Here is a 26,736-nt window from a genome sequence, read left to right on the forward strand (position 1 = left end):
ATACACTCTGAACCTGGAATCAATAAGCAGACACGAGCCTGGAGAGGGTCTGTGCATGTCCAAGCTGAGGGCAGCAGATGCTGGACCCTGGGAGCTTTCTACAACCAAGTGAACAAGCAAGGCCTGCAGAGACTGGCTTGCCAACAGCTGGACTTGATCACAAGCTTGAAACTGAGATCATGCACTGGGTAGAATAACAAGCGAACGTTGTTCTCTCTGGCTATGCAAAGTGTTGTTTTCCAAGGAATTGCCACAGCACCAGACAGAAAACCAGAGATTGCCACCTGGAGCTTTGAGTCATTTTCGAGAACCAGAGTTCCTGGGAAGTGTGCAGGATGATGCTGGCCCTACGGAGAACTTCTGCTTCACTGGTTCTCTTCCTTGCAGCATTTCTACCCCCACCACAACAGGCCCAGGACCCAGCAATGGTGCACTACATCTACCAGCGCTTCCAAGTCTTGGAGGTAGGTGACGTGTCTTCCCTTCACTGGGAGTATGTATGCCTCATGGAAGTCACTCTGTTGTGGCCCCACTTTCCTGTCAACTAGCGTGCATGTCTTCCAGATACAGAATGAATGACTGCTAAGATCACATTTACAGATGTGCATAGCCGTGCAGTTCAGGATACCACCTCCAGTGCAGACCGCTCCATCGTGAGACCTCAAGCATGGGTTCACTCTGTACTTTTCCCCTGGCAGTTTTTCTTACCTATAAAATGGACATAGTGATAGAATTTAAGTTCAAATGATATTCTACAGATTTAATAAAGAGATTTCAACTTTGACAAATTAGGGATGCTTTATTTGGGCCATTAATCCATACTCAGAACATAGCCTAACTTGCTGAGTAAATTTCCAGGTTGTTGAACACTTAAAACCAAATAGTTCAGTCTTCAAAGTATGACATTAGAACTGTAATCACATTTTCTTCCTCTTTTACTGTATTGGGTTGCTAACTGATTCCAGCTTTTCTCTTTTCCTTTTTATGATTAACTGTTAAGTGACTATAAAACACTGTGGTGTTATACACAGGGGCTCACTATAGATTTTTGGTTTTTATTCCTAACTGGACTTGGGTTTGGAAATGAGATTTTCCAGCAATGTTAAACAGAATGAGAGCATTTGAGGTGGAAACCTTGTTAGAACAATCAAAAACCTAGGGTTGGGAATGTGGCTCAGTTGGTAGCATGCGTGGAGCCTTGGGTTCAAGGCTCATCACTGCATAAGCCAGGTATGTTTTGTAATATCAGCTGTAACAGCAACACTCAAGGTGTAGAGGCAGGAGGACCAGGGGCTTCAGAGTCATCTTTAACTAAACAGAAAGTTTGAGGACAGTTTAGACTAAATGGGACTCTATATTAAAACAAAAAACAAACAAACAAACAAACAAAACAAAACCAAATGGACAAAATTCAACATTTTTGTAGGCCAGTCAGGTTTTCAGGGACACATGTAACCTGCTACCTTGCAATGCTTAGCTCTTATACAAGTTGAATTGACACATATGCATCTTCTGTCCAGGACACTCTTATCTCAAACATCTATTTTCTATATTTTCCTGGGGGAAAAAATCTGTAAGTCCAAATGATGGGACCATCTAGCTATAGTTTCAGTAACATAAGTGCACAGAACGAGCAATCCAAATGCAGTTTCTCATACTGTCCAGCCAGCAGGTGGAGGTCTGGAATCTGTAGATAAAGCACACCCAGATCCCGGGCTTCATACTGCAATCCTTGCTCCCTTCCTTGGACGCATTGCCAACCTAACCTGCTTAAAACGCCAAACCTGTGCTCAAGCTTTAGCACCAGCTAAACTCATGTCCTTTGTCCTCTGGTCCTGTGAGCATATGTCTAAGACAAACTTCCTTGCAGCATTTCTGCCCCCTGCAGCTCTGTTGCTGTGTGGATATGTTCTGTAGAAGATAAAGATAGGTCCTTCTTTGATGAATAGGTTCTGACCAGAGGGTGAAGACAAATCCCAGGTGGTAGGCATTTCTGGCCAATGCAGAGGCTTGACAACACACAGATACAGGGCCTGTTCTGCAAGGGGGATTTGGAACAAGAAAGGGGAAATAGAGACTTGGGAATTATTAATATCCATTGTCTCTCTATGCCTCTGTCTCTGTCTCTGTCTCTCTTTCTTTTTCTCTTCTCCACTACTTTTCCTGTCTATCTCTTTCTCTTTCAGGAGAGAGTGTTATGAATAAAAGGTGTTCTGTTTGTGAAGAAGGTTTTAGTCAATGTTGCCACATGAGCCTTAACTATTAACGCTGACCCAGCAGTCCCATTTCCGATCACTAATTTTTCCATTCACCAAATATTCATTGCCCATTACTCTACCCTTGGCTCTGTGCCAGATGTGAGGAATGGAACTCATTTCTGGAAATTTAGCCTAAGACATTATATAGCTAAGGACATTTAAAAAAGTAAATACAGACTTTTTCCCCTTAACATTGAGTGAAAAAATTGAAAACTAAATGGGCATTGAAAGTTGTTTAATGGCCAGGCAGTGGTGGCACATGCCTTTAATCACAGCACTTGGGAGGCAGAGGCAGGCAGATTTCTGAGTTCAAGGTCAGCCTGGTCTACAAAGTGAGTTCCAGGACAGCCAGGGCTACACAAAGAAATACTGTCTTGGAAAAAAAACAACAACAAAAAAGAGAGAGAGAGAGAGAGAGAGAGAGAGAGAGAAAGAGAGAAAGTTGTTTAATAGAACAAACAATGGGATTTCAATGTAATGAAAAGCTACATCATATTAAAATTATGTTTCATACAGATAAATAATATGTGCATACACACCATAAAATGTTGTTCAGCCTTTAAAATGAAGCTCATATATGACACTGGAAAGGAACTTGTAGGATTTTACTATATATTTAATCTGAAAATAATGAAGTCATACATATAGAGAAGTTTGAGGAATGAGGAGATATTGATCAGAGAACACAAAATTTTAATTAGGTTAAGTTCTGAAGATAGGCCGAGGGCTTGGTTAGAAAAGTGTGCTGCCCAAGCGTGGGGACCTGAGTTTGGATCCCCAGCACCTACATCACAGTAAGGTGTGGAGATGGCCGTCTGTAAGCCTGGTGCTGTGGACAAAGATTCAGGCAGTTCTCTGGGGCTTAGTGGACAGGCAGTCTATACAGTCAGTGAGCTTCAGATTCAATGAGAGACACTGCCTTAAAACATAAGAGGTTGAAATGATTGTGAAATACACCTGGTATTGCTCTGTGCCTCCATGCATACACCTGCATAGGCACAAACACAGATACACACACAAACACACACACACAAACATATACCCATACACACAAACACACACAAACACACCCCTTCATATATAGGAAAGAAAGAATATGTTCAAGAGATCCATTTACCTATTATTATTATAGATAATGACAATATACTGCATACCTGGAAATTAAGAGAATAGATTTTTTTATCACCTCAAAAGTAAATATGCAAAATGCAAAATATAAAAAGATACAAGTCGGGCAGTGGCGGCACATGCCTTTAATCCCAGCACTTGGGAGGCAGAGGCAGGTGGATTTCTGAGTTCGAGGCCAGCCTGGTCTATAGAGTGAGTTCCAGGACAGCCAGGGCTACACAGAGAAACCCTGTCTCGAAAAACCAAAAAAAAAAAAAGACAAAAACTACATATGTTAACTTGCTTGATTTAGATACACACAAAATATCATATGTACAACAATTATATAGGAATTGTATTTGTTAATTAAATAACATAGTCAGCACAAAGATTAGTGTGTGGTATAATGATATAATATATATTACTATAATTATAATAATGATATTTAAATATTTACAATGTATTAGCAAGTTAAAATATTAATCAAACAAAAACAAAACAAAAAGTTGTTTAATGGAACAAATAATGGTATTTCAATGTAACAGAAAGCTACATTGCATAGAAAAATCACATGTGAAATATTTTATATTCACCATGAAATGACATTGGAAAACTTTAAAACTAGTATAGTTTTAAAAACTAGTATAGTTCAACAGTACCCATGAATTTAGGTTTATTGGTTATTCTTCCCCTTTTGATAGTTTATACATATTTAATAATCTTTTCCTAGGAATAATAACTATTTGTAGTACTTGAATAATTTAAATAATTATAGTAATTTGGTAACTTTGGTAATTTATTTTCTGTTTGAAGCAAGGGCTAGAAAAATGTGCCCAAACAACAAGGGCATATATTCAAGACTTCCAGGAATTCTCAAAAAACATATCCATCATGTTGGGGAGGTGCCAGACCCACACAAGCGAATACAAGAGTGCAGTCGAAAACCTTGCCCTGAAAGTAGAGCGTGCCCAGCGGGAGATCGACTACCTGCAGTACCTCCGAGAAGCTGACTTCTGCATTGAATCAGAGGAGAAGACACTGGCTGAAAAGGTGCTTCAAGAAGCAGAAGAAGAAAAGAAGATCCGAACTCTGTTGAACACAACAAGTAAGGAATTCTTCTCCCATCCCTTTTAGGGCCTGTCACATCTGGAGAGATGCAGATGCTAGCAGTTAGAAAGTGTGAGCAATTGGTGACTGAGGATTGAGAATATCCCTTGTGTGTATGGGCAGGAGCAACTTAGCAGGGTTTGGGTGTCCCAGAAGAATCCCATTTCAAGGAAGTAGCTTTCCTTTCTCTGGTAGTTTCTAAAGACACTAGGAAAGGCCAGGTCTGTGGTCTAAGAGGCAGCTTGGGGGTCCTCTCCTGATAGACTTTGGTTTAATAGAGCCAAGTGGTCCCAGCTCCTTCTAGGGAGAGTGACAGGCTGGTGTGGGCTACATCGAAGGCCCTGAGAACACTGATGCCAGTGAAATAAGTGATAGTCTGAAACTAGAAACTGTGACAACCCAACCTCAGGCCTGGGTACTGCAGCGCATTTCTATTGTGTGCTGTCTGGGATGGTGGCATTCTGGAATTTGTCCTGTGTGTGACCTATCAGTATCTGTTCTAGGCTGAATATGCTAGCTCATGTTATATATAATAAGCCTCACAGCTGAGAAGGTATTTCTGTGTATGAGCCTATTTCATTAAAACAGTAAGAGAAACAAGGCCCCCACCTGTATTTTGTATTCTGAAAAGACTGCACTACAAATAGGGAGACTATGTATGTACTAATTATGCCTTCAAATTTGGGAAACTTCAGCAGGGAATAAGGTCATAAACTGGGGGTCATCTTTTAGGGCTTTTCAATGTAACTTGTAAATCATCATGAGAAGGGCTTTGGGGCTGAGAATGTAGCTCAGCTGGCAGAGCATGCATGAGACCCTGGGTTCCTTCCCCAGCATGAGGCAGAGGCAGAGGCAGAGGCAGAGGCAGAGGCAGAAAGATCAGCACTTTAAGGATAGCCTCAGTTATGTAGTAAGCTTAAGGCCGACCTGAGCTACATGAGACCTTGTCTCAGTAATGAAGGTCTCTGTAAGTGCAGTGAACATTAAGGACACTTCAAGTGATAGCACAAGCTATAAAGACATGTCCATCTGCAAATCTGTCTGAGAGGAAACAATGTAGAGCAGGGGGATACAAGGGCAGGAAGCTGAAGAGTTCTAATCAAGCCCTGTGCTGGCACCAATAGCCACGCTTCCATTCATTTAGTCGCCGATTTACTGACAACGACTGATTGGAACAGAGATACTGTTCCAGGCAGTGGATACAGATGATGAAATATTATGTGGTCCATGTTAAGGAGATTGAACATGGATATGGAAACCTCTGAATTATTCTAAGTAGGGAAATGATATAAAGGAAGAGACTCCCACCAGAGAAAGGAGAGCAGTCAGGAGTAGGGAAGTAATTTAATCAAACAGTAACTCAGCATGAAGCATCTATCACAGGACAGACAAGAGCTGGTGGACTGAAAGTTGTTCAGAGTCGAAATCCACACACTTTGGTAAACGGGAGTTGAAAAAAAAAAAAAGGTAAAGGAGAGATGTGAATCCAGGATACTTCCAAGGCTTGGGGCTTAGGTCATTAATCGGTTGGTATGAAACCTGTTTAGATAGAAAACCCAAGAGTAGTTTGGAAGCACATATGACTAGGTGAGTTTTCTCTAAGCACTTACGTCTCCATTTGTTTTCTGTTGCTATAACTGAATCGTGCAAGATACTTTATAAAGAATAGAAATTTACTTAGCTTGCTTAGAAGTTTTCTAGGGTCTGGGAACACAATGAAAATACTAATACTGTCTGATCTAGAATGTGCCTGAACTTTCACACAGGGTCACAGGCAGACCACCAAGCCCAAATTGTAAAGCTGGGTTCCTGAGCTTTTCCTATTCCTTGGGCACTCTCAGACCTGCAGACCTTGAGGTGACCCTTTTCCCATTCTAGCTAGAGTGCAGCAGGATTCCTGACAGTGGGGTTCATGGTTCCTCAAGTCCCATCTCCTGTCCCACCCCGCATACACAGGCTTCCAGTGCCTGCAGAATTGTCACTTACATGGCTGTCACCTCTGGAGCACTGGTTCAACAACAGCTATTTAAAGCTGACCCAACTCTCGCTGCCTCCCACTGTCAGAAGGGTTGCTAGATGGACCTGTCTGAATCCTGTGTGTGTCCTCACTACTTCTCTTACAAATCCCCGCTACCGTCACGAGGTCTTCACACAGCTCCACTGTAAAATACTTTTCATTGTTGTTCATGACTTGTTAGCAACAGCAAGGTGATCCAGTCTACTCTTCAGTCCTTTTATACAGAGAAGGCCTTCTACAGGGCTGGAGAGATGGCCCAGTGGTTAAGAGCACTGACTGCTCTTCCAGAGGTCCTGAGTTCAATCCTCAGCAACCACATGGTGGCTCACAATCATCTGTAACGGGATTTGATGCCCTCTTCTGGTGTGTCTGAAGATAGCTACAGTGTACTCATATAAATAAAATAACAAATCTTTTTTTTTTAATTTTTTTAATTTTTTTTATTTTGGTTTTTCAAGACAGGGTTTCTCTGTATAGCCCAGACTGTCCTGGAACTCACTCTGTAGACCAGGCTGGCCTCGAACTCAGAAATCCGCCTGCCTCTGCCTCCCAAGTGCTGGGATTAAAGGCGTGCACCACCACCACCCGGCCAACAAATCTTTAAAAAAGAAAAAGAAGAAAAGGCCTTTAGCAAAGTGACCTAGATCAATCTCAACTACTTCTCTTCCTAAAGTATCCATATAGAGTTCTAACTTAAAGAAATACATTTATATGTGCATACAAACACACGTGAGCATTTAACATTCTCAACCACACACATTTTATTTATGTACAACTTAATAAATATCCTGATATAATCTCTTCTATATTCATGATGTGTAGAACAGGGACCTGACACGGAGGGAGAGGGCCAAAGGAATTGTTCCCAGAAGAGGGATGGGTGGTAGAGGCCCAGAAGAATCTGTTCTAGCCTGCGTCTCTATTGCTGTGATAAAACACTAACCAAAAACAAGTTGGAGAGGAAAGGGTTTATCTGGCTTACATTTCCTGATCACAGTCAACTAGTAAGATAAGCCAGGGCAGGAACTCAAGCAGGAGTAGAAGCAGGAACAGTGGAGGGACACTGCTTACTGGTTTGCTCCTCATGGCTTGATCAGCCTCCTTTCTTATATAGCCCAAGACCACCCACAATAGGCTGAGCCCTCCCACATCAACCATCAGTCAAGAAAAAGCCCCCTAGATTTGCTACCAGGCTAATCCAAAGACGTGATTCCTCACCAGAGGATCTCTCGTCCCTGGTAACTCTTAACTTGTGTCAAGTTGGCAGTAACTAACCAGCAGAAAATATGTCCCATTATTTTCAGACAAGGCTAGATTTGGGATGCTAGTTCTAAGCTAGTTTATCCCCTGTACTGCACATGTTTTATGATGTGCCTGCTCTTATTTTCTTGTTGATGATGGTCGCTGTGGTGGTAGTGGTTAATGGTTTTTGCCTGACTGTTCTGATAGTAACTGTACCATAGAAGTTTTCTAATTCTGTACAACAGATCGCCGTAAATTCAGCAGCTAGCTGGGTGGTGGTGGTGCACGCCTTTAATCCCAGCACTTGGGAGGCAGAGGCAGGCGGATTTCTGAGTTCGGGGCCAGCCTGGTCTACAGAGTGAGTTCCAGGACAGCCAGGACTACACAGAGAAACCCTGTCTTGAAAAAACAAAAAAAAAAAGAAAAAAGAAAAAACAAACAAACAAACAAACAAACAAACAAAAATCAGCAGCTAAAAGCAATATCAATTCATTATTGCAGAGTCCACACATGACCTCTAATTGTATGAGCAAGGTCACAAGTTTCCTGAAGCTCTGGCTCCAAAGGCAGCTCACAGTATGCCACTAAAATGACAATATTTTTCCTCAAGAGGTGTCTAACAGCTCTTTGAAGAGTTCTTTTATCTGATGGGGTCAAGACTGTCTATCATAATCATCTTTCTGGTTAACTCAGAGTCAACTGATTTGGAGACTTATTAATTACAGAATCCCTGAAACTTTGTCTTCCAATGTCATGTGATCACAGCATGTACCTTCTCATATGCCCAGGCCCTGTTCATGCTCTGGGGAAAGAGTTATATGGGGACTACACAGGACAAGAGGTCTTGGGAGCTGCATTAGTTACTTGACTCATAGCTGCAACAGAATACCTGACCAAAGCCACTTTTCGAAGAAAGGGTTTATTTTAGCTTTATAGTTCCATGGGATACCATTAATCATGGCAGGGACAGGAGCAGCAGGTAACTGGTTATATTGTGTTCACAGTCAAAGAGTAGATAGCAGCTAATCAATCTCTCTCTCTCTCTCTCTCTCTCTCTCTCTCTCTCTCTCTCTCTCTCTCCCACTCTCCCTCTCTCTCCCTCCCTCTTCCTTTCTCTCTCCCTCTCTCTCCCTCCCTCTTCCTTTCTCTCTCCCTCCCTCTCTCTCCAAGTGCTACATTGAACCCTACCACTGAACTATATCCCCCCAGTGGCTGCTTTCTCCTTTCATAAGTCTAGGGCTCCCAGCCCACAGTACAATGCTTCTCAGTTGAGAGTGGGTCTGCCTACTTTGATTCTACTTATTTTAGTTTACTATGTATCTATTTTGTGTATACGAGTGTATGTATGTATGTATGTATGTATGCATGCATGCATGCATGTATGTGTATCTGATGCTGAGGCAGTCAGAAGGCAGCCAGATCTGGAACTGGAGTTTACAGATGGCTGTGAGCTCCGATGTGGATGCTGGCAATAGAATTCAGATCCTCTGCCAAAGCAGCCAGTACTCTTAACCTCTGAGCCATCTGTCTTTCTACCCTTCCGTTTTGATTCTAGATCCCATCAAGTTGACTGTCACAGCTAGCCATCACAGAGACCATTTTGGAATTCCACCTACCACTGTGCCTCAGTTTTCTGAATATGCCTTTCTAGAAGATTCTACTACTATATCCTTGGCCTACAAAGGTCTATGCCAGCTATGGAGCTTTTACTAAAATCCTAAATGATGAAGTCAACACCGGTGTGCAGGAGAACTGGGTCAGGGAGGGCTCAGGACATAGGGTTTCATTTAGACATTCTGTCTCAGAATATTTCTTTGGGAAACCTTTAGGGAATGGATGGTATAACTACCTTGGAAAATTTAGTCTTGTACGTCACGATACAAGCCAATTCTAATGCACGTTAGAATGATCCTCTTCTTTCTCAGATGACTACTAAGGGCCAAGTCCTGATGAACAGCTAAGGTTATGTTAAATTAAATCACTCCCCATCAAGCTGTTCTAAAGCTTTTTACCTCTATTTTGAGGTGTTTTTCCAACTGAGGTCCATACGGCTTCCCAATCCTAGGAGTGTTTTAAGATTTAGCAAAATTCTTAAAATTTTAACATTCTCCCCACCTCTCCCTCCATCCCATCCTCTTTTCCACACACACATGATTTAGAATAGTAGTGAGCGCCTTGCATGTTAAAGTCATTCCCAATGTTTGGTGCTAAGCCCATTGTTAAAATAAAATTTTATGGGGGCTGGAGGGATGGCTCAGTGGTTAAGAGCACTGCTACTTTTCCAGAAGTCCTGAGTTCAATTTCCAGCAACCACATGGTGGCTCATAACCACCTGTAATGAGATCTGGTGCCCTCTTCTGGACTGCAGGCATACATGCAGGCAGAATGCTGTATACATAATAAATAAACTGAGAGAGAGAGAGAAAGAGGGGGGGGGAAGGAGGGAGGGAGGGAGGGAGGGAAGAAGGGAGGGAAGGAGAGGCTTTGCCTGTTGGACTTATCACTCAGCACCACACTTCCGGCACCTAGATTGAGAATTTATCCAGCTATAGGGCTTTGGAAGAGTCCACAGGCTGCATTCTTGAGTGGATAAAAGTATTGACCTCTTTTTAACTTGTAAGTAGCTTTTGAAGAAGAATTCTCAGGACAGTCAAAACAAGCCATTATAACAGATTTTATTTTCTTTCTCTAGCCCAGCTCCCTTTGTTGCAAGGAAACATGGGAGTAACCTCACGTAACCCTCACCCGGCTGTGTTAAATTAATCATATCTTTTGTTAGATCATAGTTCCAAGAAGTCTGCTGAATATCTGAATGCTGCTGGAATACACTCCAAGTAGATAAAAAACAAACAACTAAACAAACACCCCACTCACTGAAAACTAAAGATAGCATGTCTATGAGGCAACTCTCAAGGTCCATTGGTTCTTGGTGAGTAGAGCAAAACGTTAAGAGAGCCATGGCTAATTTGTAACAGATGAATTAATTATACAGGAGGAGAGTGAAGGTCTGTCTGGGAGCAGAAATGTAGTAGATCAGAAGGATGCTTGTGTGTGCGTGTGTGCACAAATCCAGTATTGCTGCATTCACAGGGCCAGCAACACAGGGCGTATAGTCCCTAGAGAGCACATGCCCAAGAGTCCAGAAAGGTCTATACACATGGCATTTCTTTTGTTTATTCATTTGAAAATTCTGATTTTTTTGCTTTCTTGCTTGTTTATTTGTTTGTTTGTTTTTGTTTGGTAAGGCTATTTCTAGGTACTATGAGTATTACCAAAAAGTCCCAAATTATGTCACCTGGTAGCTTTTGGTCCCAGTTGGCATGAAGTCATCCATTCTCCCTCACTCATTTGTTTATAGGCTCAACAAATGTCTAACTCAATTCCAGATACATACTGGACTTGTGCTAGGCATTAGAGACAGACACTGGCTATGACTTCACCACTTACAGTAAAATCGAGAAGCAATCCAGACATAGAGGATAACCGTCAAGAGTGAGAGTTGCTCTGATGGAGGAATGTATGAGGTATTACAGAAACATGGTAAGTTATAGGGGCAAGGTTGCCATGGAGACGGGAGGGATGGAACTGCCCTAGAACTAGAAAGTAACCCTCAGGCTCAGTTTTAATCATAGAAAAGAGTTCATGAGATGGAGATTGCAGTTGAGAGCATTCTAAGTCACATGCAGCAGCACAGTGGTAGAATGGAGCATGGCATGTTCATGGAGCAAACTATTCCACAGAACTCAGGCAGAGCAGGATGCTGTGGAAAAAAGAAGAAAAAACAAACAAACAAACAAACAAACAAGAGGAGAGCTAAGCTCCCCCTGAGAGTAATGTGAATGGTAGTTATATTTACTGGTAATACATTTTATGTAGTCTCCAAATGATATATGTATCTTATTGGCAATTATCATGTAATTGAGAAAATAAACCATGAGTTAGATATACTCCTCATTCCCACCCCCATTTTATATATCAAGAAAGCGAGACTATTCCAGGACAGTTTGCCAAAGCTCATATAACTAATGAAATGACCAGGATGACATCCAAACCAACCCTGGGCTTGTACACATGCCAGACCCTCTCATTGTCCCACAGCTGGACTGAGCAGTGGCCATTATGGGAGTGCCATGGCTCAGACAGGATTGAGAAAGGTCACTCTGGACACAGGGTACAGAGCAGCCTGGCAATGGAAGACGGTGAGAGAGAGCATACAGAAAGTAAAACTAGAGCCAGCAAAGCAACGGCAAGGGTGGCCACAGAGGCATACGAGCTTAGAGCCTTCTGCCCTGAGAGTAAATGTCTATGCCAGAAGTTTCTGATCTCAGTGAGGGCCACAGTATGACCTATGATTCCATCTCACAAAAGACTGATTTATTTAAATTCTGTCTAAGAAAAGTCAATAACCTTCTCCTGCTTTTTGAAAATTTATGATTTTATTTTTGAGACTTGGATATATGTAGCCTTGGATGGTCATGAGCTCATTGTGTCTAAGGTGACCTTGATCTATATCTATCTCAACCTGTATCTACCTTTGGAGTGAGGAGATATCAGGCGTGCATCACCACAGCTGGTTTTATGCAGTGCTAGAATTAGTGCATGCTGGGCCAGCATCCTACCCACTCAGCCACTGCTCCAGGTCCTCCTTGTTGGTTTTGGTCCCCTAACCACTTGTGTGGTTCTCGATTGACCTGCCACCATTTCAGCAGAGTGTTTCTTCCCATTATTTCTCAAATGCCTTCAGTCTACTTACACTGTTCTCTCTTCCTCTACTCATTCGACCCCATCCCTGACAGTGCCCTCCCTGTCCCCATCTATCCCTGTCCCAGTACTCTGACTTATACTGCCACCAGGGTCATCTTACTAGAATCATACCACCATCACTTTCTCCCCTTGATGGCAACTGCAAACCCTAGGACAAACAAAAATGCTTTTTACAACCCTATCCTATCATAGCTTTCCCTAAATACTTAGTTTTTCTCTACAAAAGGAACACCTGATGATTAAATAAAACTATAAATACTGTACAAATTATATTTATTGTGTTTTTCCACTATAAAAGTGAGAAGCCCAGTCAAATGGCCATTTTTAGTATTTCTCAGCTTATTTCCATCTATCTCTAGTGTTCTATGCTGTTTATTTAACCTGTTTTAAAAACATAACTCATACATCCATGCATGCCTGCATTATGGATACTGTGTTTCCAAAATCTATCCCAGTCCCTAGAATGAGTGGAAGATCAGGATGCTCTGGCCTGTGCATTTTAGTAGATAGAAACTGAAGGCAACTGTTTGCTTGGGATAACATTAAACCATTTTTTTTCTGTTGTTCATTCTACAGATACTATTATTCTGTAGATACTTCTGCAAACTTCCCCCTCCCCCAAATAAAAACACTATGGCTCAGAGAATCTTCCCCCACATTCCTGCTCTAGCCAGTAGTCCATACCACCCTAGGCAAACAGTTTCCATCTCTGTTCTGTGCCTGAAAACCCTCACCCCACATCAGCTATCTTCCGTCACATTAATGTAACTCAACAAACCACTCCAAAATTTGATGGGTTAAAATAACTCCCAACTCTGACTTCTCAAGAGTTTGCAGTACGGAAGGACTGTTCTGCTTATTTGGGCCAGGACTGGCTTGCCTGCACATCTCCCATCCTTGGCACATGGCCTAGGAATGATTTGTTGAGGAGGCTTTCTTCTGAGATGACTCGGTTGTTCTCCACATGGCGGCTGACCTGGGCTCATTCTTATGATGAATACAGATGCCTCAGAGAGGACAGAAGTCCCCCAGGGATTTAGTTTGGTCATTTTTACCACATTCTTTTGGCAAAAGCAATTTCCAATTCTGGCTCCAGGGTCTACCCTTCCACTGTAAATTGTAGTTGCTTCCATATTGGGCTTTTGGTCTTGATGCTCATGGAAGGAGAGGGAAAGCAAGATCAGTTTTCAGTTATGCAAATGTGTGTTGATAACAGGGAACAGATACCTGCTGATTGATGAGTTTGAGGAAATGAAACAGAACCAAGAATGCTACTATAGAGTTGAGATGCAGGTGAGTATGTCTTAGACCATCGCACAGTGAGAAAAGATGGAGAGAAGAGAAGAAGGTGACACTTACTTTATAGGAATGTCAGGTGACTTTTTTTCTGCAACCAGAAAGAGACTGGTCATGTCATAGCTAGAAATGGAGACCCTTTTTAGTTTGCTAAGAAACTTATTTACAAAAAAACAAAAGTAGGCTGGAGAGATAGCTCTGTGGTTAAGAGCACTTGTTGCTCTTGGAGAGGGAATGTGTTTGGTTCCCAGCACATGATGGCTCACATTCATCTGTAATTTCAGCTCCAGTGAATCTCATGTCTTCTGGCCTGAACAGATAACAGGCATACATGTGGTGCATATACATGCATACAGGCAAAACATCCATACACATAAAATAAATAAATCTAGAAAAATTAAAACCAAAACAATGACAATACTGTATTTTTTAAAAAATTAAGAATCAACTCAGCCTATGAATGAAAAATAGATAAAATCAAAGAGTTTACTCTTAAAACCCTGGCATGCTTGGGATCTTGCAATAGACAGATACCTGATGTAAAGTGGCAGTTGTCTGAGATCAGAAATGCCCCAGATGATGTGCCAATTCCCTGCTTTGCCTCACATGACTACTGATCAGCCTTGATGGTCTTGAGCAGTTATCAAACAGTCATAGATACTCCTCTGCCATCTTAAAACTTATTCAAGGCTCCAAAGAAGCCTTCTTGAGTTTGGCTACAGGTACTGATTTTTGCCACATTCATAATTAAACTAGAGAGGTTGTAGCATGTACCAGATGTTCTTCCAAGGAGAACACAAAATAATATGTGAAACAGATATGACAGTGTCTTGAATCTTACCACGTTTACTTTCTATCGAAGGAACACTAACAATAAAAACATCGGCAGATGAATGTATACTGTATCATAAAAATGTAACAGGCTCAAGAGAAGAAAATTTATTACAGTAAGGAGGTTATCAAGAGCTTGCTTCTTCTAGAAGACAGTGTCAGAAAGAAGTTTGCCCATATTGGGGTCTAACTATAGGAACCCCACAGTGGTAGCTGGCTGGACTCACACTCAGAGTTTACTTATCTTTCTGGCTTTCAGGAATGTACCTTGTGTTCTCTGCATGTGGCTACTGGTGACATACACCTAAATAAATGAAGTAGCATGGATCAAACCTGTTTTTTTTTTTCTTTCTAATACTGTACTGCTAATCATCAGCAAAGCTAAGTAGGCTTGGTTCTAGACACCTTACAATACTCTAAATTTGACAATAAAAAATGTAGGAACCTAGAAATACTTCTGATAAGTGTTTACTAAAGGGCTCTGTGTCATCATCAAAATCAGCACATACAGTGTTTATTGTACGACAAACCCTACTATGAGACACATAGCTGAACTCTCCAGCAACACCAAATCACTGTGAATAATTAAGAAACATCCTGCACAAGGCAGCCGATTTTCCTGCCATCCAACTACTGAAGCAGAGATGAAAACAGTCCCTGCTAATCTATTTGTTTTCTAAATTGGCATAGTGGAAATTGATTTCACAACTTTGGGCAGTGGCAAATATCTGCACTATCAAGAGCTATTTGGTTCCTGAGTAAGGAGCACAAACAGAAAGAGTCTGGATAGGGAGGCAGGTATATATCGTGTCCTGGGCACTAGGGGAGGTTAAGGAGAAAGAAGAAGGTGAGATGCAAAAAGAGAAAGAAGAGCAGGAGGACAAGAGAGGGGAGGGTTAAAGGAGAAGACTGTAAGGAAATCTAGCCCAGCATGATGCCTGTTTTAGTTATTTCTATATTGCCGCCAAGAGACACCATGGCCACAGCAACTTATAGAAGAAAATGTTAATTGGGGTTTATGGTTTTAGAAGGTGAGTCAGTAACCAGCATGGTGAGAAGCATGGCAGCAGACAGGCAGACATTGCACTGGAGCAGAAACTAAGAGATTATGTTTGATCCACAAGTAAGAGGCAGGGAGAGAACTAATTGGGGATGGCATGGGCCTTTGAAACCTCAAAGCCCAGTGCACACCTTCTCCAACGAGACCACATCTGTTAATTCTTCCTAAACAGTTCCACCAACTGGGGACCAAATATTCAAACCTATGAGGCTAAAGCAGCCATTCTCATTCAGACAAACACAGTACCAACCCTGAAAGAGGGCTGTACACGTGGAACCATTCGTTAACTGGGGCAAGAAAAAGCTTGAAAAAGTCAAAGTTTATGACAAAACTTCATAAAGTAGTGAAAAAATGCTCATGGCATTGGAAGAATTCTTCTCTTTTTAATAAACTCTTACCAGGCAAACCTACTAGTCCTTTTCTGCTGGTGTCTCCTATGTCTGTCACCCTTCCCTTTTTCCCCCATTGTTGTTGTTCTTGGTGGTGGGGGTGGGGTGGGGGTGGTTTTGTGTTGTTATGGTTGTTTTTTTTTTTGGTTGGTTGGCTTATTTTGTTGTTTATTGTTTTGTGTTTTGAAACTGGGTTTCTCTATGTACTCAGGCTGTTCTGGAACTTGCTGTGTAAACCAGGCTGACCTTTGAACTCTGAGATCCACCTGCCTTTGCCTCCACTGGGATCTACAGTGTGCCTGGTCACCACAGTCTCCCATCCTGAGTCTGGTTTAGCATCACCACTTGGTAACCTCAATCTAACTGGTCAGCCTTTCTTTCTAACCATCTTTTATATCTATGCCTGACACTATTTGGGACTACACTTAAAAACTTACCGCACAACTTCCCTGTGTCCATCACTCTACCTTCAGGTGCCCCCCTTTGCTTCCCTACCCCTAGTTACTTTTCTACCAGAGATGAATCAATATCTCTAACATGAGATTGAGTCGTAATGGAGGAACAAGTCGTACAGGTCCATCAAATGCTATTAATAAGGAGAAAAGGGTTTTCAGGGTCTTTCTTTCTTTCTTTCTTTCTTTTTGTTTTTCTTTTCTTTTTTTTTTTTTTTTTTGGTTTGGTTTGGTTTTTCGAGACAGGGTTTCTCTGTGTAGTTCTGACTGTCCTGGAACTCACTCTGTAGACCAGGCTGGCCTCAAACTCAGAAATCCACCTGCCTCTGCCTCCCAAGTGCTGGGATTAAAGGCGTGTGCCACCACTCCCCGGCTGAGAAAAATATTTTAAAAGATTCAAGTAAGTGATATTTATGTATGAACTCATTGGCCTTGGGCTAAATTTTACCCCAACTGGTTGTCTGAACTCCTGTTGGGGGAACTGCACGTTTGCGTGTCCTGGTTTGCAGATGGAACCTTTGCATTGGTTCTGTTAAATTATTTGTATCTTAGTTGAATTCAAGGGTTTTTTATTTATCATTTCCAGTCTTTCCTCTACTATTTCCCCCTTGCTAGTTATCTATTCCCAAGAGAAACACAGCAGGTGATTTTAACTTTATCAGGACACTGGAAATTTATGCTCCCTAACTTTTACAACTTTAGGTTATCCTTGACGAAAGAATGAGTTCTGGCCTGGACTCATCACAGTTTTAGGGCTGGCAGAATGAAGGCTGGATTAACAAAAGGGCTTGAGTCTAGAGTCCCGGGGCTTCAGATACCCAGTAGTGAATTCCAGCTAAATCTGAAGGAGTGGGAGAAGTAGCAGAAAGACCCGAGGGATTGTTTTGTTTTTTCTTCTTAGAGAATGTTTAACTCTTTAATCAAGAATTTACATCAACACATTGTTGTTCTGTTATTTCTCTAAGAGCTCTGCATTAAGAAGAGGAAGTAAAAAGGGGAGGCTATCCTGGAACTCACAGTATAACATAGGTGGGCCTGTAATTTACTATCTAGGCCAGGCTGTCCTCAAACTTTCAATCTTCCTGGGTCTGCCTCGTAAGTGCTTCGATTATAAGTCTGCCATACCACAACTGCTTCTCTTCTCTTCTGTTATTTCATTTTACTTTATGGTTTTGGAGACAGGATCTCATATAGCCCAGACTGCCATCCAATTGATGTATAGCTCAAGATGACCTTGAACTTCTAATTCTCCACTCGAAAGTGCTAGGACTACAGGTCTATGCTACATGCTCAGATTTATGCAGTACTGGCAATCCAAACTAGGGCTTGATGTATGTAAGGCAGGTACTCTACCAACTTATCTATATCCTTAGCCCCTGCTCTTCTGAATTGTAAATCAATGTTTTCTTATAGACAAACAAATGGTTCACATTCTAAGACACAGTCTTTACACAGCTTAGCTTTGAGTCTTTTCTTCTCTAGCAGAAGGGGCAGGCTCTGTGGGGGCTACCTACTGAACACAGATGTCCTGTCACACTTGGGAGCCCATGGCCTTCACTCGTTCTTCTCTGGGCACACCAGTACACATGGCCCTAACCCTTCCTACCACACTAACCTCCCTTTGAGGCTGGCTGGGAGCATCCTGACTCCCAACTCTGACTTCAGAAGACCCCTTCACCACTGGTCACTGTGCGACCATTCCAAGAAACTAATGCAAGTCTTAACTTTTTTTTACTTGGAAACCAGTGATCAAAATATATGTCATGGTAACTTATCATAAGAATTACACAAATTGCCGGGCAGTGGTGGTACACGCCTTTAACCCCAGCACTTGGGAGGCAGAGGCAGGTGGATTTCTGAGTTCGAGGCCAGCCTGGTTTACAGAGTGAGTTCCAGGACAGCCAGGGCTATACAGAGAAACTCTGTCTCGAAAAACCAAAAAAAAAAAAAAAAGAAAGAAAGAATAAAGAATTACACAAATTACTATAAAGTTATGCAGCACAGTACTAAACATATTCTATGTATAAGATATTTAATAGCTGCTTTAACCTTAGGACTTGTTCTTTAACATGAAATATCACATGGGTTATAACATGAAATATCATAACCCTTAGGTAGGGTTTTATTGCTGTGAACAGACACCATGACCAAGACAAGTCTTATAAAGGATAACATTTAATTGGGGCTGGCTTACAGGTTCAGAGGTTCAGTCTATTATCATCAAGGTGGAGATATGGCAGCATCTAGGCAGGCATAGTGCAGGAGGAGCTGAGAGTTCTATATCTTCATATGAAGGCTGCTGGTGGAATATTTGCTTTCAGGTGAGGGTATTTAAGCCCATCCCCACAGTGACACCTACTCCAACAAGGACACACCTATTAATAGTGCTACTCCCTGGGCCGAGCATATACCAATCATCACCATGGGCATCTCTAGGAACCCATGGACCCTCCTCCTCCTCCTCAGGGAGATAAATGTGATACATTTGTAGTGATCTAGGCAAGAAAAGATGAGTCATGATTTATGGGGGAAGAGTAGGGGCTAAAGGTGAGAGATATATAATTGAGTATTTGCAAAAACTATTCATATAATATTGTTGCAGAAAAATATTAAAAAGTGTCACCATCCTGCACTATATCCACCTACCCTCTGCCCCAGTGGGCTGGTTGGTCTGTTCTCATCTCGTGGAGACTCTGACTCAATGGCTCTGAAATCTCTCCACCCAGCTCACTAAATTCCCCTTGGTGGGTCGCTACCATACCAGCCCCATGTTTCAAAACTCCCACCCTTTTGTGGTGCACATCTAGCAAACTGATGCTTTGCTGCTGTACCTTTCTCTCTGGAACCCAGCCAAGCTGCCACGTGAAGGAAAACACAACACAAACTTAGTTCAGAAACAATGCTAACTCAATCGCTGGGCGTAACAACTAGAATCCTAATCTTGTAAGCCATATTAAATCTAAATCCTCCAGAGGTGAATCCTGGTGGATTCGCCATCTAAACTGGGAGACTCTAGTAGCTACCTCCTGTCCTCTTGATGTCCCTGTCCAAAAGCCCCTATCTCTCTCCTGCCTCCTCTCTTCCTGCATCCGACCCAGAAGTCTCACCTACTTGCCCAGTGATTGGTTTCTTTATTTAGGGGAAGATTCACAAGAAGTTACCTGAGTATGTGACTCATTTCTCGTTCCAGACAGCACTTCCTGGGAAAATGGAATTAACATCAAAATACAAACAGCACCAGGGCCTTCCACAACATAAAATTTAAATTAATTCTTTGATAATTTCATATATGTATACAATGTATTTTGATGATATTGCTTCCTACTTCTCCCAAACTCCTACCAGATCAATCCAAGACCATTCTTACTCACCTTTGTCTCTTCTTTAAAAATTATTATTATAGCCGGGTGGTGGTGGCGCACGCCTTTAATTCCAGCACTTGGGAGGCAGAGACAGGAGGATTTCTGAGTTCGAGGCTAGCCTGGTCTACAGAGTGAGTTCCAGGACAGCCAGGACTATACAGAGAAACCCTGTCTCGAAAAACCAAAATATATATATATTACTATTATAGTCCCTCAAGTCTGATTTGTACTGCCCATGTGCTCATGGATATAGACCATCACTGGAGCATCACCAGGAGCCACGCCCATAAAGAAAACTGGCATTACCTCCCCTAGAAACCATCAATTATCAATAGCCATCTAGGTAGGAATGTGGCTCCTGCCCCGAAGCACCACCCCCTCAGCGGGAATATTGATTGGATTGATTTTTTTTTTTTTTTGGTTTTTCGAGACAGGGTTTCTCTGTGTAGCCCTGGCTGTCCTGGAACTCACTCTGTAGTCCAGGCTAGCCTCGAACTCAGAAATGCACCTGCCTCTGCCTCCCAAGTGCTGGGATTAAAAGGCGTGCACCACCACTGCCCAGCTGATTGGATTGATCTTGTGCAGGTCTTATGCAGGTAGCATGAGTGCAGTAGTCCTGTCAGATCCTGATGATAAGGTTTTTTTCCAGTTCTCCTTGACTCCTGTCTCTTATAATCTTTCTAGACCCTCTTCTGTGGTAGTCCCTGAGACTTGAGAGGAAGAAGTGTAATATAGAGGTCCTATTTGTGGCTGAGCACTCACCAGACTCTCTGCACACTGGCCAGTTGTAAATTCACTGTCTTCTATGGCTCAAAAAACCTACTCTGATGATGTCTGAGAGCTGTATTAATGGGTATAGAGATCAGTTTATATCATTTAACGAAGAATACAATTAGTTCACCTTTGTGCCCAGTGAGCTCCCTAACAGTGGGTTCTTAGCCAAATTTATAGAGATCTACCAAAAAGTCTAAAGTCAGAAATGATGATCGACCTTTCCAGAAATGAGCAGTAGTGTTGACCTTATAACCATGGTCACCATGATGATTCTAAGGAGCTATGGCCATCTAAAAGATGATACACTTAAGGGCCAAGTGGGAGACGCTTATACCATGCCTGTCTATACCCATCTGGTGAAAACAAGTCAGTGAGCACAGCCTAACCCCAAAGGAGGCTATGAAATGTAGTTTTGTGTGTAGTGGTAAAAACTGAACTGAAATGGAGTTGGAGAAGCAGAGATCATAATCTCTGCCAACTGTCAAAGGAGAAACAGAAAATGCACACAGAAACAAAGATGGTGAAGGAGCCATCTTCAAGGAGGAACTGACCAATGCTGTCATACTACAGAAGATGAATGAAAGGTTGTCGTGCGTAGCTTGGACAGATCACAGCAGACCAGACGGTTCCACGAGGGGAGGTTTATTAAGAGAGAGAGAGAGAGAGAGAGAGAGAGAGAGAGAGAGAGAGAGAGAGAGAGAGAGAGAGAGAGGAGGGGGCAAACAGCCCCTTTTATGTTGGGCAGGCCTACCTGGCTGTTGCCAGGCAACTGTGGGGAGGAGCATACCTGGCTATCGCCAGGTAACTGTGGAGGTGGAGTTTAGACAGAATACTAACAATGAAGTAACATATAAAAGTACTGGGCTTTTCTACGACCATCCTTGTTCTCTAAGTAATGACAAGGAGAGCTTTATATTCATTAGTAAGCTTCTTGCACTACAGTTGGGGGCTTTCTGAACTATTTTAAGCCAACTATGTTGGGTACTTCCTAGCCATGTGACATTACCTGCCTTCTTACTCTTGCTCTGGCACCTCCTTCTTCTTGTGTGCCCTCATGGCAACTCCCTGGAAAACTCCCAATGAACACTCCCCATGTCCACCTGAGATTTCCTCCTTCTCTGGGCTGAAAAGACCCATCTTATCCTCTCCTGCCTAGCTATAGGCTGATCACTCTTTATTTGGGGGGGGGGGGGTTTCGAGACAGAGTTTCTCTGTGTAGCCCAGGCTGGCCTCAAACTCAGAAATCCGCTTGTCTCTGCCTCCCAAGTGCTGGGATTAAAGGCGGCGCCACTCTTTATTGACCAATCTTAAGAAGCAGAACAATGTTTTACAAAATACTGAGCTCGGAAATGCTTCATAATAATGACAATAAAAGTTTTGTACTGCAACCAGATCTCTAGGGCACAGAAATCAGCAATTGAATACACAGTGCACAAAAACACCCGGGCCCCGGGCGCCAACAGTAATTTGCCTACATAGAAGAAAGGCAAGAATTTTCTTTCTTTCTCTTTTTTTTTCTTTTCTTTTCTTTTCTTTTTTTTTTGGTTTTTTTCTTTTTGGTTTTTCGGGACAGGGTTTCTCTGTGTAGCCCTGGCTGTCCTGGAACTCACTCTGTAGACCAGGCTGGCCTCGAACTCAGAAACCCGCCTGCCTCTGCCTCCCAGGAATTTTCATTTAGGAGTTCTTTGGTAATATTGTCAAGAGCTGATTCTGTTGTAAAGTAAGAGTGGGAGGTGAGAAAGTAAATATGGAAAATAGAGACTGCTCTGTAGAAGAAGCTGAGGATGGAATGGTGCACAAGATAACAAAGTATGCAGAAAATGTTAACTAGTTGGAGATAGTCACATATTATTAAGACAAGATCTTACTACATGCCCTGGCAGGCCTGGGATTGCTGTGTAGACCAAGCTGGTCTCCGAGTCACAGAGAACTGCCTACCTTTTCTTCCAGAGTGTTGAGCATACACACTATGCCCAGTCATGAGATTTTAAAGCGATAATAAAGAAGATGCATATAAGTTAAGACTAAGGAGCTAGTTATAAAGAAAAAATTTAGCTGGGAAGTGAGTTCCAGGACAGCCAGGGCTACACAGAGAAACTTTGTCTCGAAAAAAAACAAAAAACAAACAAACAAACAAAAAAACCCAAACAACCAACCAACCAACCAACCAAAAACAAAAAAAGCAAAAAAGAAAAAATTTAAAGATTCTGGGGTGATTGGTTGAGGAGTCTAGAAGCTGGGAGAGGGTGTGATCTGAATACAGTGACTGATTGTATTACTCATGGGAGGAAGAAACAACACAACTTCTAAGCAAATTCTCCTATAAGTAAGGGTCAGGAAATGGAGGGAGTTCACGTCTAATGGTGTTTAATTTTACAAAGGAGTTCATGCCTGTGTTCCATTTTTGCTCTAGGACTCTTCAAGGGAAAATCTCCTTTCAGAGGTCATGGTATCATAGCAGAAATAAGAATGTTATCTACTGTATTAGATTTGAAGGGAAGCTGGATTCTTCAGGTGTAGTGAGTATTCTAGAAAGTGGATACTTCTCCGGGCAGTGGTGGCACATGCCTTTTAACCCCAGCACTTGGGAGGCAGAGGCAGGTGGATTTCTGAGTTCGAGGCCAGCCTGGTCTACAGAGTTGAGTTTCAGGACAGCCCGGGCTACACAGAGAAACCCTGTCTCAAAAAAAAAAAAAAAAAAAAAGAAAAAAGAAAAGAAAAAAAAAAGAAAAGAAAGTAGATACCTCATAAACAATCCGCTGATAAATAACCTGTTCATTTTCTCCTGTCTGTCTAGCCTGTGACAACATGCTGATGGCTATAAAGTCTCTGAAAATAGTGAAGAAGACCATGGACCCAGATGGCTCTTGGATGAAAGATGCTGGCAGTAACTCTGCAAAAGTGTATCTATTAGCTGGATCCAGAAACAACACAGTTTGGGAATTTCCAAACTTGCGGGCATTCATGGAAGACAGCATCAAGTCTGGTCCCCGGAAGCTGATCTTACCACTTTCCTGGCAGGGATCGGGGCAGGTGGTCTACCAAAGCTTTCTATTTTTTCACAATCGAGGAACTTCTAATGAGATAATTAAATACAATCTGCAGAAGAAGACTGTGGAAGATCGAATGCTTCTCCCAGGAGGGGCGGGCCGAGCACCCATCTATCAACACTCCCTCTCCACGTACATTGACCTAGCTGTGGACGAGCATGGACTCTGGGCCATTCACTCAGGACCAGGTATCCAAGGCCATTTGGTTCTCACAAAAATCGAGCCTGGCACTTTGGGAATAGAACACTCATGGGATACACCGTGTAGAAGCCAGGATGCTGAAGCTTCATTCCTCCTGTGTGGGGTCCTCTATGTCGTCTACAGTTCCGGTGGCCAGGGCCCTCATCGAATCACCTGTGTCTATGATCCACTGGGTACTGTTAGGGAGGAGCATCTGCCCAATTTGTTCTTCCCTAGGCGGCCAAGAAGTCACTCCATGATCCATTACAACCCCAGAGATAAGCAGCTCTATGCCTGGAATGAAGGCAATCAGATCATTTACAAACTCCAGACAAAGAAAAAGCTGCCTCTGGAGTAATGGATGACACTTTGGAGAGAGAGTTGTGTAGCCTGGGCAGTGGTTTTCCAGGACACTGAGGTCACAACCCCATTTACATTGGAGTATCTACCCCTCTAGATGCACACAGGAATAGGTTCTAAAAGTTAAAATACATATTCTTCCTTTTCCAGATGTCACTCACTGCCTTAGGTATCTTTTGAGAGCATAGATGAGGTTACAACTCAATTGACCAATACCTTGCCCTCACCCAAATCTGACGGGGCTTAAGGCCTCTTTTATCTGGTCAACTTATTTCCAATCTTTTCTTTTGCTGTCCAGCATTTTCTCTGACTCTGTTCTATTCCCCATCCAGCAATTAGGATCTTGCCAGCCCTGGAATTGACTTCTTCTCAGGACTTCACTCAGGCTCTGTCCTCTTTTCCAAATACTTGTAAAGATTTTCCATTGTCCAACTGTATTAGTTACATTTCTTGCTGCTGTGACCGAATAACTGACAAGAAGCAACTTAAGAGAGAAAAAGTTTGTACCAGTTTATTGTTTTAAAAGGGAGCCAGGCACAGTAGTGCATATCTTCAGCCCCAGCGTTCGGGAAGCAGAGGAAGGTGGATTGTGGATCTCTTGTGTGTTCAAGGTCAACCTGGTCTACATGGTGAGTTCCAGGCCAACCAGGGTGATACAGTGAAACCTTGTCTTAAAAAAAAATGGATATAGTCCATCATGGTAGTATTGGAAGTGTGGTAGCAGGAGCATGAGACAGATGTTCAAGTTACATCTGTAATCAGGAAGCAGGAAGCAAACAGGAAGAGAGGCTACACTAAGAAACTTAAAGGCTTGCCCTCATAGTAACTCAGGCCTCGCCATAGTAACACAAGACTGCTTTCAGCTGGGAACCAAGAGTACACAGGAACCCATCGGACCACAACACCCAGGAAATACTATTTCTTGTTGATGCCTAATTTTTATTTTCTCTAGCCTTGCCCTCCTGCCAAGCCAAGTCAATACAGTAACAATGTAAAATCATGAACAGTTGGATGTTACTTTCTAGCTACAAAGCTCTTTTGACCTTGTTTAATTGTCTTTGTATCTTTGTCAAGTATGTACACATCTTCATAGTTGCTAAGCTAGAGATAAGAGTTCAGGTGAGTTGTTGAAAGCAACAAGCTACAAAATGAAAGAGCTAGGAAGACTGCAAACCTCCGAGTATTTCTATCACTTAAGGAAGGAAGTATCGGCCGGGCAGTGGTGGTGCACACCTTTAATCCCAGCACTTGGGAGGCAGAGGCAGGTGGATTTCTGAATTCAAGGCCAGCCTGGTCTACAGAGTGAGTTCCAGGACAGCCAGGGCTACAAAGACAAAACCTCTAAAAAAAAAAAAAAAAAAAAAAAAAAAAAAAAAAAAGGAAGGAAGTATCAGTTAGGTACTTTGCTCACTTATTCTTAATCAGTGTGTCCATCAATTCAGCCTAAAAATAATACTCTGCCCCTTAGAATGTCTTCATGTCTGTACAAGGTCTTATAGGTCTTTCAAAGTCTGCTTTCTCTAAAAAAAAAAAAAACCAAAAAACCAGTCCAAGGGTAAGGATGCAATTCTAGCCTCATCTTGTTTTTCTGTTGCCTCCTTCTTTCTTCTTGCTTTCAATGTAATAAAAGTGAGATTAAGCAAACAATCTCATCAGGCTCTATTTGCCTACATCCTATCACCACAAAAGTGTTCCAGTATTACTGTGCCTGGATTACTGTGAACAACGATCCCTAACACACAAAGGCGCTTGGTAAAGATTCTAGTCTGGATGGAAGCCAGATAGCAGCTTCACCACATCAGGCATGCTAGGCATTACAGAGGACAGTGTGGCTCTTGAGAGGGGCTCGTTTTCAAAGTGTTTCCCACATGTGTGTCCCACTTGGCTGAGTCTAGGTCACAAGTCAGGCTGCAGTGCCAGCCTGTGTCATGTGCTCAGGTCTCTGCTGTTCCAGGTTGGTCATATGAGAAGGCTTGTTTTTGTGTGCTTGCAGCTGTTTCTCTGTCTTTGCCAAGTCCAGCCTGGGCCCACAGGCTCCACCCCTATACCATCTGAGTAGGTCTTTGGCAGAATGGAATGACCCACAGTTTTGATGGAATGGCCCTGAGACCCCAAATCTTTTGCAGAACGAGGCAGATATGAATGAATAACTGTGATATACCAGCCCCAGGAATCCAGGGTCAATATCCAGGGTAGGCAGAGTTGCCTACCTTACTGACAAAGAACAGGACCTACTCACACTGAAGGGTGCAAGGGCATTATCCAAAGGAGTGAGCTCTGTATACATGGTTCCTCTGAGGTCAAAAGAATAGTTTGTAGTGTGCTGTCTGGCTTGTATCTGGAAAATGTTGGGATTTGATAGTTCTGTAAGATAGACCTTTCTCAAACAGTGCACCCTGGTACACAGAATCCCCACAGGCAGAATATCTTTTAGGTGAATTTTTCTTTGGAAAGGACCTGTTCATTTCTTCTTTTCCTAACAGCATG

The 26,736-nt window shown here is 42.4% G+C and overlaps 1 protein-coding gene across 1 annotated transcript; it reads left to right on the top strand.

Moving 5' to 3' along the window:
* Olfml1 (olfactomedin like 1) lies at positions 1-25,301 on the top strand. Its single transcript, XM_028768094.1, has 3 exons — positions 1-464; positions 4,179-4,470; positions 23,457-25,301. Exons 1-3 carry the CDS (start codon positions 336-338, stop codon positions 24,245-24,247), a joined length of 1,212 nt encoding a protein of 403 aa, XP_028623927.1. The 5' UTR covers positions 1-335; the 3' UTR covers positions 24,248-25,301.
* Positions 25,302-26,736: the final 1,435 nt, after the last annotated feature.

The sequence above is a fragment of the Grammomys surdaster genome, unplaced genomic scaffold, assembly GCF_004785775.1.
Source record: "Grammomys surdaster isolate TR1022 unplaced genomic scaffold, NIH_TR_1.0 184, whole genome shotgun sequence".
Taxonomy (NCBI): domain Eukaryota; kingdom Metazoa; phylum Chordata; class Mammalia; order Rodentia; family Muridae; genus Grammomys; species Grammomys surdaster.